This window comes from Dendrobates tinctorius, unplaced genomic scaffold, assembly GCF_039654945.1.
Source record: "Dendrobates tinctorius isolate UK_male_01 unplaced genomic scaffold, ASM3965494v1 ptg000075l, whole genome shotgun sequence".
NCBI lineage: Eukaryota > Metazoa > Chordata > Amphibia > Anura > Dendrobatidae > Dendrobates > Dendrobates tinctorius.
In genome coordinates this window covers 20,649,823-20,663,127 of record NW_027361743.1, presented here as the reverse complement: position 1 = coordinate 20,663,127, position 13,305 = coordinate 20,649,823, and the positions used below count along the sequence as shown (strand labels likewise).

Genomic DNA, 13,305 nt, shown 5'->3' with positions numbered 1-13,305 from the left:
CTAACAAACAGGCATTCCTCACATGTATTCAGGCTGTCTAGCAGCCACAAATCATGCAGCTACTGCAACAGAAACTAAACCTCTGAGCACATCCAAATACTCAGAGAACACCCGAGTAACGAGTACACTCGCTCATCACTAATAATTATGCTTTTGCTTACAGGAGTATCATATTCCTCAACGCTTTACAGACCTCATCATCACTGTCCCCGATTGGGGCTCACAATCTAGATTCTCTATCAGTATGGTCTTTGGAGTGTGGGAGGAAACCCAGCAAACATGAAGACAAAAGTCTGTAATCAAAAAAGCAGCACATAGTAAAATGACATCACTGCAATCAGTGTCTCTTTCCCTACGTTAAGCTGCTCTTAGAAGGGGCTAGCAAAAACCTGGTGACAGAAAGAATCCACCACAGCTCCATTCACATGGGAATCTTCAGAGCATTGGCTCTTGAGATGGGTGGGGGTCAAAGTAGCTGCCCCCAGAGATTCAATTACTGCACAGGGCCAACATGTACAATGATAGCATCAGTGGCAAAAAATAATTTGTAAGGCTGTGTTCACACATCGCGTTTTTTGCAGCCTTTTTTAATGCAAATTTTCAGCAGCGTTTCACAGTAGCAGCAAAGTCTATGACATTTCCGAAATCTCATAAGCACACCTAGCTTTTTTTCCTGGCTGTTTAGTAAAGAGCTGCGGGTTTTTGCAAAATGCAGCATGTCCCTATCACCGTTTTTCACCCATTGAAAGCAATGTGCACTGCAAAAAAAAACTGCAAAAAAAATGAAGGTATAAGATTTTGCTGTGTTCTTTTTTGGTGCAAAAACCTGATGACGTTTAATCAAATTGTTTTTTTTGAAGCACTAAACTATCAGCATGCACAAGAGACAAATGTACCCCGACAAACACAAAAAAAAAAAATGCAGCAAACCCACCACAAAAAACACGACAAACACTCTGCAAAACCTGCTTTTTTGATGTCGCTTCTTAATTGCCAAGAGGGAAAAAAAACATCAATGTGTGAACATAGCCTAAAGTAAACAATAGAGAAGACCAGGGATTACAAGATGTGGTTCCTTCACAAGTCAGTTTTTCTTCTCTTGGCACAGAAGCAGTCCCAGTCAGAGATTCATCAGTTTTCCCTCAGATGGAAAAAAAAACCTGATGGAAGTTTCTCCTATCAAACAGTCCCTGAGAAACAGACACGTGGTATGAGTGAGGTCTGATCTTTTCTACAGATCCATAGACTAGCAATGATGAGGTTGATCTGATACATCAATATTGGACATGTCTCCATGCTTTTGCGCAGACCAACAGGCTTTATACATCACTGCATAAAACCCTGGCGTCTCGAATATCACAATTTCCATATCACTGTAGTTTTATGCCATAAGGCTGCACTCCCACATCCCTTGTGAAATGTCCATGTGCCGCCTGGCTTTACCGGCCAGCACGCAGGCCCATAGGGCACAATACGTGTATTCACACATGGTTACGAGCAGATTTATTCTGTCCTCCTCCATCTCCTGTGTTGTACAGTAGCTGCAAAGTGAAGGAGGTCTCTGGAGTCTCATGTGGATGTTGCTTCTTAATTCCTAGCAGATCTGCAGCATGTCTATTCTTTCAGCCTTTTTCACCCATTCAAATGAGTTGCAAAAACATATTAAAAAAACAAAGCAGGCATTTTACGCCGCATTTTACCATCAACACTCCAGGATTTGCATAAGAATTTTCTACTGCAAACACTAGAGGTGTGCGCACAGGACGGCTCTCGAAGTTTTTCCAAGCAGAAGACGCTTCTGGAAATGCCTGTACTCTGTTTTCCTTTAGTATCTTTTCAGTCGTTTTGCATAGTCTTCACTACTGTGATTTTTTTTCCCCAAGTTATGAAATAGTGAGCAGCTGCCTGCTGAACGGTCCCCCGGTCACTTTGCATCTTCACAATGATCGGTCGAGATCTCAGTTTGCGCATGCACTGCCACCATTTTGCTGAACACCACTGGGAGATGAAGCACGGCCGGCGGTGCTAGCGCAAACTAAAAAAGGAGGCGTGTACAAAAGCAACGCACAGGGGCTGCAGCAGAGCCAAGACCCTGCCCGCCGTCCTACCTTCGATGCACAAAGTGGATATCGCACCAAAACATCTAATGTGAAACAAGAGCCAGGCTGTGGATTTCTTCCCTGCAGGGATCTATTATATCAGTATATTAGCGCCATTATGGCCACAACTTTACTTAAACATACTCAATTGTGACGACAGGTACCTTTTAATGACATGGCTGATGATGCAGACTGTGAAGGGTTAATAACATTGCAGTGATAATGAAGGGTTAATGGCCGGGAAGGGATGGCGCAGACGGCGAAGGGTTAATGGCCGGAGGGGATGGTGCAGACAGCGAAGGGTTAATGGCCGGGAGGGGATGGTGCAGAGGGGTTAATGGCCAGGAGGGGATGGTGCAGAGGGGTTAATGGCCAGGAGGGGATGGTGCAGACGGTGAGGGGTTAGTGGCCAGGAGGGGATGGTGCAGACAGTGAGGGGTTAGTGGCCAGGAGGGGATGGTGCAGACAGTGAGGGGTTAGTGGCCAGGAGGGGATGGTGCAGACGGTGAGGGGTTAGTGGCCAGGAGGGGATGGTGCAGACTGTGAGGGGTTAGTGGCCAGGAGGGGATGGTGCAGACTGTGAGGGGTTAGTGGCCAGGAGGGGACGGCGCAGAGGGGTTAATGGCCAGGAGGGGATGGTGCGGACGGTGAAGGGTTAGTGGCCAGGAGGGGATGGTGCGGACGGTGAGGGGTTAGTGGCCAGGAGGGGATGGTGCGGACGAGGGGATGGTGCAGACGATGAGGGGTTAGTGGCCAGGAGGGGACGGCGCAGAGGGGTTAATGGCCAGGAGGGGACGGTGCGGACGGTGAAGGGTTAGTGGCCAGGAGGGGACGGTGCGGACGGTGAGGGGTTAGTGGCCAGGAGGGGACGGTGCGGACGGTGAGGGGTTAGTGGCCAGGAGGGGACGGTGCGGACGATGAGGGGTTAGTGGCCAGGAGGGGACGGTGAGGGGTTAGTGGCCAGGAGGGGACGGTGCGGACGGTGAGGGGTTAATGGCCAGGAGGGGACGGTGCGGGGTTAATGGCCAGGAGGGGACGGTGCGGACGGTGAGGGGTTAGTGGCCAGGAGGGGACGGTGCGGACGGTGAGGGGTTAGTGGCCAGGAGGGGACGGTGCGGACGATGAGGGGTTAGTGGCCAGGAGGGGACGGTGAGGGGTTAGTGGCCAGGAGGGGACGGTGCGGACGGTGAGGGGTTAATGGCCAGGAGGGGACGGTGCGGGGTTAATGGCCAGGAGGGGACGGCGCGGACGGTGAGGGGTTAATGGCCGGGAGGGGACGGCGCAGACGGTGAGGGGTTAATGGCCGGGAGGGGACGGCGCAGACGGTGAGGGGTTAATGGCCGGGAGGGGACGGCGCAGACGGTGAGGGGTTAATGGCCGGGAGGGGACGGCGCAGACGGTGAGGGGTTAATGGCCGGGAGGGGACGGCGCAGACGGTGAGGGGTTAATGGCCGGGAGGGGACGGCGCAGACGGTGAGGGGTTAATGGCCGGGAGGGGACGGCGCAGACGGTGAGGGGTTAATGGCCGGGAGGGGACGGCGCAGACGGTGAGGGGTTAATGGCCGGGAGGGGACGGCGCAGACGGTGAGGGGTTAATGGCCGGGAGGGGACGGCGCAGACGGTGAGGGGTTAATGGCCGGGAGGGGACGGCGCAGACGGTGAGGGGTTAATGGCCGGGAGGGGACGGCGCAGACGGTGAGGGGTTAATGGCCGGGAGGGGACGGCGCAGACGGTGAGGGGTTAATGGCCGGGAGGGGACGGCGCAGACGGTGAGGGGTTAATGGCCGGGAGGGGACGGCGCAGACGGTGAGGGGTTAATGGCCGGGAGGGGACGGCGCAGACGGTGAGGGGTTAATGGCCGGGAGGGGACGGCGCAGACGGTGAGGGGTTAATGGCCGGGAGGGGACGGCGCAGACGGTGAGGGGTTAATGGCCGGGAGGGGACGGCGCAGACGGTGAGGGGTTAATGGCCGGGAGGGGACGGCGCAGACGGTGAGGGGTTAATGGCCGGGAGGGGACGGCGCAGACGGGTTAGTGGGCGGGAGGGGACGGCGCAGACGGGTTAGTGGGCGGGAGGGGACGGCGCAGACGGGTTAGTGGGCGGGAGGGGACGGCGCAGACGGGTTAGTGGGCGGGAGGGGACGGCGCAGACGGGTTAGTGGGCGGGAGGGGACGGCGCAGACGGGTTAGTGGGCGGGAGGGGACGGCGCAGACGGGTTAGTGGGCGGGAGGGGACGGCGCAGACGGGTTAGTGGGCGGGAGGGGACGGCGCAGACGGGTTAGTGGGCGGGAGGGGACGGCGCAGACGGGTTAGTGGGCGGGAGGGGACGGCGCAGACGGGTTAGTGGGCGGGAGGGGACGGCGAAGGGTTAGTGGGCGGGAGGGGACGGCGCAGACGGCGAAGGGTTAGTGGGCGGGAGGGGACGGCGCAGACGGCGAAGGGTTAGTGGGCGGGAGGGGACGGCGCAGACGGCGAAGGGTTAGGGGCCGGCGCAGACGGCGAGGGGTTAGGGGCCGGGAGGGGACGGCGAGGGGTTAGGGGACGGCGAGGGGTTAGGGGACGGCGAGGGGACGGCGAGGGGTTAGGGTCCGGGAGGGGACGGCGAGGGGTTAGGGTCCGGGAGGGGACGGCGAGGGGTTAGGGGCCGGGAGGGGACGGCGAGGGGTTAGGGGCCGGGAGGGGACGGCGAGGGGTTAGGGGCCGGGAGGGGACGGCGAGGGGTGAGGGGACGGCGAGGGGTTAGGGTCCGGGAGGGGACGGCGAGGGGTTAGGGGCCGGGAGGGGACGGCGAGGGGTTAGGGGCCGGGAGGGGACGGCGAGGGGTGAGGGGCCGGCGAGGGGTTAGGGGCCGGGAGGGGACGGCGAGGGGTTAGGGGCCGGGAGGGGACGGCGAGGGGTGAGGGGACGGCGAGGGGTTAGGGGCCGGGAGGGGACGGCGCAGACGGCGAGGGGTTAGGGGCCGGGAGGGGACGGCGAGGGGTGAGGGGACGGCGAGGGGTTAGGGTCCGGGAGGGGACGGCGAGGGGTTAGGGTCCGGGAGGGGACGGCGAGGGGTTAGGGGCCGGGAGGGGACGGCGAGGGGTTAGGGGCCGGGAGGGGACGGCGAGGGGTTAGGGGCCGGGAGGGGACGGCGAGGGGTTAGGGGCCGGGAGGGGACGGCGCAGACGGCGAGGGGTTAGGGGCCGGGAGGGGACGGCGCAGACGGCGAGGGGTTAGGGGCCGGGAGGGGACGGCGCAGACGGCGAGGGGTTAGGGGCCGGGAGGGGACGGCGCAGACGGCGAGGGGTTAGGGGCCGGGAGGGGACGGCGCAGACGGCGAGGGGTTAGGGGCCGGGAGGGGACGGCGCAGACGGCGAGGGGTTAGGGGCCGGGAGGGGACGGCGCAGACGGCGAGGGGTTAGGGGCCGGGAGGGGACGGCGCAGACGGCGAGGGGTTAGGGGCCGGGAGGGGACGGCGCAGACGTCACGTACCAGGCGGATGAAGCCGAAGCCCCGGTCCCGGTTGATGAACACTTCGCTGGGCTCCCCGAACTTCTGGAACAGCTTCTTGAAGTCCTCCTCCGTGATGTCGGTCGGCAGGTTGCCCACGAACAGGCGGCAGCGCTGGGTGTAGCTCTTCTCCCCGGGCTTCAGGAAGCTCTTGATATCGATGGTCACCCCCCGCTCTTCCTCCCCTTCGTCCATCCTGGGCGGCATCAGAGCTGGGTCTCCCTCCGCTAGCTCGGCGCCGCGCTTGTTCCCCCTCCCCGGCAGCACCATCTGCTGCTGTGGGGGGGAGACCATGTCGCTGCTGTTTCTCCCATTGTTATTCCTCTCGATGCGCACTTGCTTCAGGTTCCTGTTCGCCATTGCCAATCACAGCAACAGAGGCGCCGGACAGAGGAGAGGCAGCTTCAAAATGGCGACGTGAAAATTTTTCCAAAGGCCGGTGACGTCACGCCTCCAGACCACCTCAGCCGGCGTTACGATTGCTAGAGGTCGCGCGTTCGTGCGCACGTTGTCGTCTCCGCTCACATCATAGGGGCGGCCATTTTTCTGTAGAGCACAACTTATTCTGATACCATGTAACGGTCTCCAGTAAAATGGGTCGGGGCGAGGAGGACATGTAAAGCAGTGACCAGTGTGCTCGCTTGTGACCTCAGAGCCGTACTGCGGCGGCTGCCTGTGCAGTGGCTGTGTGTTGCTGGGGCACGTGGAGTGCACTGCAGGCTCCTCACATTGCACCGAGAGAAGCCACCACAGCCATTGTTATTGTCCGAAGCCCTAGCCCCTAACGCTCTTATTTTCCCTCCATGTTCCTAGATGACACCATTTTGCAGTAGGAGTTGTAGTTTTGAATTAATTTTGCCATTCAATGTTCTGAACGATGGGAGGAAATCAGGGCCGGACGGACAAAAAAGCAGCCCTGCCACACAAACCCCACCAGCCCACAAACTATAGCACGCCTGACCCCGATCAGTGAATTTTTGCTGTACTCTGTCATGCCCCTCACTCTTTTAAAAGGAATTATTTGAAGAGCCACATGTGAATGCCGCCACAGTGCCTATGACTGACCACTAGTGTTGAGCATTCCGATACTGCAAGTATCGGGTATCAGCTGATATTCGCTGTATCGGAATTCCGATACCGAGTACCAATATTTTTACAATATCGAATACCGGAATCGGAAGTTCCCATAATGCAATGAGCCAGTGTTGTGGCTGTGATTGGCTGCTGAAATGATGTCATTATGATGCGCGGTCTGTGCTGGCCTGCCGGGGGTTGTGTCCCATCGGGCTATGCCTGCTACAATGACAGTGATTGACACATTAGCCAATGATGGGACAGTAGTAGTCCCATCATCCGGCTAATGTGTTGAATGTAAAAAAAACCAAAACATACATACTACATTCATACTACATACATACAACATGCTACATACATACAAACTACATACAATACATTCATACAACACATACATATAGACATAGAGTACATATTCACCATCACTTGTCACTTTGATCCCCGAAGCCAGTGTCATCTCACTGTAAAAAATATTAAAATAACAAACAAGTGATATACTCCCTGATCCGCACAAATCCACGAGTGTCCCACGACTATCTCCTGCAGTGCATCACTGAGAGGTTACTATAGTTCACTGGTCTCACTTTATGGCAAAAGCCGCGTGGGAACTTTCTCACACAGCAATGTCAAAAGTGAGACTAGGGACTATTTCTTTACAGTGGCGGAGGAATACAGTGCGGAAGGATACCTACCTTTCGTCATTGTATTCCTGGGGCCCCTAGAGAGCGGTCGCATCAGCTGATGCTGCTGTTCTCCACGGGAGATCGTCGTGGGACACTCGTGGATTTCTGCGGATCAGGGAGTATATTGCTTGTTTGTTATTTTAATATTTTTTACAGATGACACTGGCTTCCGGGATCAAAGTGACAAGTGATGGTGAGTATGTACTCTATGTTGTATGTACTGTATATCTATATGTATGTATGTTGTATGAATGTAGTATATACAGTGGGGGAAAAAAAGTATTTAGTCAGTCAGCAATAGTGCAAGTTCCACCACTTAAAAAGATGAGAGGCGTCTGTAATTTACATCATAGGTAGACCTCAACTATGGGAGACAAACTGAGAAAAGAAAATCCAGAAAATCACATTGTCTGTTTTTTTTTTCATTTTATTTGCATATTATGGTGGAAAATAAGTATTTGGTCAGAAACAAAATTTCATCTCAATACTTTGTGATATATCCTTTGTTGGCAATGACAGAGGTCAAACGTTTTCTGTAAGTCTTCACAAGGTTGCCACACACTGTTGTTGGTATGTTGGCCCATTCCTCCATGCAGATCTCCTCTAGAGCAGTGATGTTTTTGGCTTTTCGCTTGGCAACACGGACTTTCAACTCCCTCCAAAGGTTTTCTATAGGGTTGAGATCTGGAGACTGGCTAGGCCACTCCAGGACCTTGAAATGCTTCTTACGAAGCCACTCCTTCGTTGCCCTGGCGGTGTGCTTTGGATCATTGTCATGTTGAAAGACCCAGCCACGTTTCATCTTCAATGCCCTTGCTGATGGAAGGAGGTTTGCACTCAAAATCTCACGATACATGGCCCCATTCATTCTTTCATGTACCCGGATCAGTCGTCCTGGCCCCTTTGCAGAGAAACAGCCCCAAAGCATGATGTTTCCACCACCATGCTTTACAGTAGGTATGGTGTTTGATGGATGCAACTCAGTATTCTTTTTCCTCCAAACACGACAAGTTGTGTTTCTACCAAACAGTTCCAGTTTGGTTTCATCAGACCATAGGACATTCTCCCAAAACTCCTCTGGATCATCCAAATGCTCTCTAGCAAACTTCAGACAGGCCCGGACATGTACAGGCTTAAGCAGTGGGACACGTCTGGCACTGAAGGATCTAAGTCCATGGTGGCGTAGTGTGTTACTTATGGTAGGCCTTGTTACATTGGTCCCAGCTCTCTGTAGTTCATTCACTAGGTCCCCCCGCGTGGTTCTGGGATTTTTGCTCACCGTTCTTGTGATCATTCTGACCCCACGGGGTGGGATTTTGCGTGGAGCACCAGATCGAGGGAGATTATCAGTGGTCTTGTATGTCTTTCATTTTCTAATTATTGCTCCCACAGTTGATTTCTTCACTCCAAGCTGGTTGGCTATTGCAGATTCAGTCTTCCCAGCCTGGTGCAGGGCTACAATTTTGTTTCTGGTGTCCTTTGACAGCTCTTTGGTCTTCACCATAGTGGAGTTTGGAGTCAGACTGTTTGAGGGTGTGCACAGGTGTCTTTTTATACTGATAACAAGTTTAAACAGGTGCCATCACTACAGGTAATGAGTGGAGGAAAGAGGAGACTCTTAAAGAAGAAGTTACAGGTCTGTGAGAGCCAGAAATCTTGATTGCTTGTTTCTGACCAAATACTTATTTTCCACCATAATATGCAAATAAAATGAAAAAAAAAACAGACAATGTGATTTTCTGGATTTTTTTTTTTCTCAGTTTGTCTCCCATAGTTGAGGTCTACCTATGATGTAAATTACAGACGCCTCTCATCTTTTTAAGTGGTGGAACTTGCACTATTGCTGACAGACTAAATACTTTTTTTCCCCACTGTATGTAGTATGTATGTTGTTTGAATGTAGTATATATGTAGTATATATGAAGTATGTATGTTGTATGAATGTAGTATATATGTAGTATGTATGGTTTATTTTTTTTTACATTCAACACATTAGCCGGATGATGGGACTACTACTGTCCCATCATTGGCTAATGTGTCAATCACTGTCATTGTAGCAGGCATAGCCCGATGGGACTTGTAGTCCCATCGGACGATGCCTGCACACACACACAACCCCTGGCAGGCCCGCACAGACCCCCGGCTGGCCCGCACAGACCCCCGAGAGGCCAAAAGACCCCGCCCGCTCACACAGACACGCACAGTGTCCGCCCACGCACCACCCACACTCTTCCCCCCTCCCGAACTGGATGTGCAAGTAAAGAAAGGGGTTTTTTTAATTCCGATATTTGTGCCCCATTGACTTGCATGGGTTTCCGGTATCGGAATCTGCGATACCCGATACTTTTTGGGTATCGGTCCGATCCAATCCGATCCGATACTTCACGATATCGGATGATATCGCTCAACACTACTGACCACAGCTGCATTTACATGGTGCTCTACAGCGCCACTCTCCAGATCTGTACCCGGCTCCACAACATTGACCCAATGGGCAGTGAGGGAAAGGTTTCGTCTCTGTCCACGTTACTGGTCCACGCATCGGTGGTCAGGTGGACCTTGCTACTGATGGCATTTAGTAGCGCATGTTGTATTTTTCCCTCCACATGTTTTTGCAGGGCAGGGACGGCTCGCCTGCTGAAATAAAAGCGGCTCGGCACGGTGTATTGTGGGACTGCCAATGCCATCAAGTCCCGGAAGGTGTCAGTCTCCACCAGCCTGAATGAGAGCATTTCAAGTGCCAGTAGCTTGGCAATGCCAGCATTCAGAGCCTGTTCTCGGTGATGGTTTGCCGAGTATGGCCGCCTTTTATCCCATGCCTGTGCTACCGATGGCTGTAGAGTGGCCTGGGAGTGTGAGGAGGACTGGGAACGTGGTGCTGTGGGTGGAAGTTCACTGGGTCTCCGGACAACAGTGCCAGAGGTTCTTCCTTGGCGATCCTGTGAGGAAGCCGAACCAGCTGTGTGTGAGCTGGAGGAAGAGGCCCCAATACGAGCTGAAGAGGTGGTAGCTGGTGCTGTACGTTGGCGTACATCTTCAGTGTGTCTGTGTAACTCCACCTCGTGCTTGGTACGCACATGTTTCCACATATTTGTGGTATTGAGGTTGCTGACATTTTTGCCTCTTTTAACTTTCTGATGACACAGCTTGCATTTGACAAAGCAAATGTCATCTGCAACTGTGTCAAAAAAAGGACCACGCACTGCAAGTCTTGGGAGCGCCCGTTTTGCCTTCTGAAAGAGGAATGCTCCTACCGGGTGCCGAAGTGGAGGCTACAGGCAACCAAGTCTGCCCCCTCCCTCTCCCTCCTGTTTTGTCCATTCGGGGAATCTCTTCCTCAGAGCTGCTCCCACCACCTTCCTGTTCCTCACGCCATGATGGGTCAAGGACCTCATCATCTACACTCCCCTCCTCAAACACCTGCTTCTCCTGGGTTGTCTCGCCAGCACCGTACGCACCAGAAAGTGGTAACTGAGTCTCTTCATCATCTGATGCGTACTGAGGTGTGCTGACCATAGGCACTGGCCCACACGCCTCTTCAGATTCAGAGGGACAAAGAAGTTGCGCATCATTGCATACTCCCTCTTCTTCACATTCTGGAATGCTGCTTGGCTGGCCCCCTCTTTCCAAACCAACAGATTCAGAGAACAGAAGTATAGACTGTGATGGCTCCTGTCCAGGGCTCTCTGACTGCCTGGGCACTTTGGCAGGTGGTGAAGAGACAGATGGCTGCTCTTCGGTGCTCTGGCCCTGAGAGGATGTGGAAGTAATTGAAGTCGATGCGTTAGCTGCCATCCATCCGACAATGGCTTTAATTTGTTCCTCCCGCAGCAGTGGGGTACGGTGAGGTCCTACAAAGCTGCACATAAAGGACTGTTGCCTGCTAAAACTGGGGGATGCTGACTCACTGGTGCCCACAGCAGGCACAGAATCCCCACGTCCTCTCCCTGCAGAATCCCCACGTCCTCTCCCTGCTGAAACTCCATGCTCACACCCACGTGCCTTACTCCCTGCCTTCTTCATCTTGCTAGACTGAGAAAGATAGGCAGAAAAGTACAAAGGGGGTCCTTAGTGTGCTTATTTCTGAACAGCTGGTTACAGGTAGAAGAAACACTAATTTTATGAAGTGTGTGTGTCGACTACACTTTAATAGGAGCTAATGTGGCCTACACAACTTTCAAATGTAGTGTTTGGTGAACTTTATTGTTTTTTTTGTGAAAAAAAACTAAAAGGATGTGACCAAAGATTTGAAAGTATCACCAACTTTCTGGAGCTATTACAATGCAGGCAGGTAACCTACAATGCAAAAGATGAGGCTCCAAAAAAATTGGGTAATACTAATCTGGCTGCAGATGAAGGGCACAAGCCAGAAAAAGGCTCCTCTATCTACTCCTATATAGTGTTTGCAACCAACCAATGTAGATGGATACGGATGGATGCACACTAATAGGAGAAGAAAAAATGAGCTGCAATTAAAGAAAAATATATGTGAGGCAGTGACGCACGCTGATCGGCCTACAACCAGACGTAGCTGCAGGACACACTACTCAGCGTGAGCTGCACTCACACACAGTCAGAGACCTCTCAGACAGCCGTGAACAGTGCAGCTAAGTGGGCACTAGCACTGAAAGGCTGCAGAAAGGCTCCGCTGTCTACTACTAGTGTTTGCAACCAACGTATATGGATACGGATGGAAGCACACTAGATAGAATTTTTGAAAAATAAGCAGCTCAAAAAGAAAAATATGTATGAGGCAGCAGTGATGCATGCTGGGCGGCCTACAACCAGACGTGGCTGCAGGACCCACTCCACAGCGTGAGCTGCACTCACACAGCCCTTGCAGACAGCTATGAACACTGCTGCTAGGGAAAAGAAAGCTACAGTGGTGGTTTATGTAGCCTGGTTAAAGCACAATATGTTTAGTAGAATCGCTATTTCTAACAGTGATGGAATCCACGGAAGTGCGATACAGCAAGACTTTATTCACAAAAAAATGTTTTCACTGTCTCAACACACAAATTAATTGAGGGTCAGCATCGCCTATGAGAATTGTGACGGAAGTATTTCCCGTGAATAATAATTCCTAGATTTCTGCAATCAATAGCCTTTATGTCACTAATTGTATGCATCTCATTTCCTATTGCGGAGAGGCTGGACTGTATTACTGAGACAGAAATATATATGAAGATTTAAAAATAACACCAAAAGTATATAGTTGTGTACGCCTCAAATGCATTTCCTTTTTTCCACTTTTTAGATTGGTGTGTAATCCATACTGAGAACATGGAGATTTTACATGTTTAAACTATGCTATATACTGTATACCTGCTATCCAGTGATAAAGTACCCTTTCTCAACTTTGTACAATCTGGTCAAATCCATACTGGGCCTGAGAACATCTGAGTCTGCCTCCTGATCTATAGACATATATTTTTAATGTGTAAACTAGGCTACATATATACGTGTTATCCGGTGAAACTGTACCCTTTATCAACTTTCTACAATGTTGTTGAATCCATACTGGGCCTGAGAACGGCTGCCGAGCTGTTAAGCAAGCTACAGCACCTGTGGTTTGGACACGTAATTTTTTCAGGAATGACGGTTAGGCCTAACTCCGGAATTGCGGTTGACCTGAACTTACTGGGAAATCATCGTTCGCGGGGAATAATCTGAATCCCAGATCGCCATCACTAACGGAGTTCAGCAGGTTATCTACACCTGTAAGCGACAAAAACTGGTCCTTTCAGTTTAGCGTGCATGCAGCCCCGGACATGTACTGGAATGCTAGACCTGTTATTGCTCGATCTCACATGCCACAGCCTCGCGTATCCCTCTAGTAAGCTTGACGCGTACCGCGGTGCCATGCAGGAGTCTTGGTCGTTAACGAAATAAAGCTGAGAAATCGCTAGCACAACTACAAACGGACATACCACACCACACACAGAATCGACAAAGCTTGC

General features: G+C 52.4%; 1 protein-coding gene across 4 annotated transcripts in view; it reads right to left on the bottom strand.

The window, feature by feature from the left end:
• Nucleotides 1-6,037, bottom strand: part of PSPC1 (paraspeckle component 1) — a 159,051-nt gene extending 153,014 nt beyond the window's left edge. For 3 of the 4 annotated variants that reach the window (XR_012233690.1, XR_012233691.1, XM_073583068.1), the window contains exon 1: nucleotides 5,571-6,037. Coding sequence is in view for 2 of the 4 variants with exons in the window: in XM_073583068.1 (XP_073439169.1) it covers nucleotides 5,571-5,948 (378 nt within the window). In the remaining 2 variants the exon portion in view is untranslated. The remainder of the gene's footprint in view (nucleotides 1-5,570) is intronic. The other variant, XM_073583067.1, reaches the window with a different exon arrangement.
• Between the last annotated feature and the right edge of the window lie 7,268 nt (nucleotides 6,038-13,305).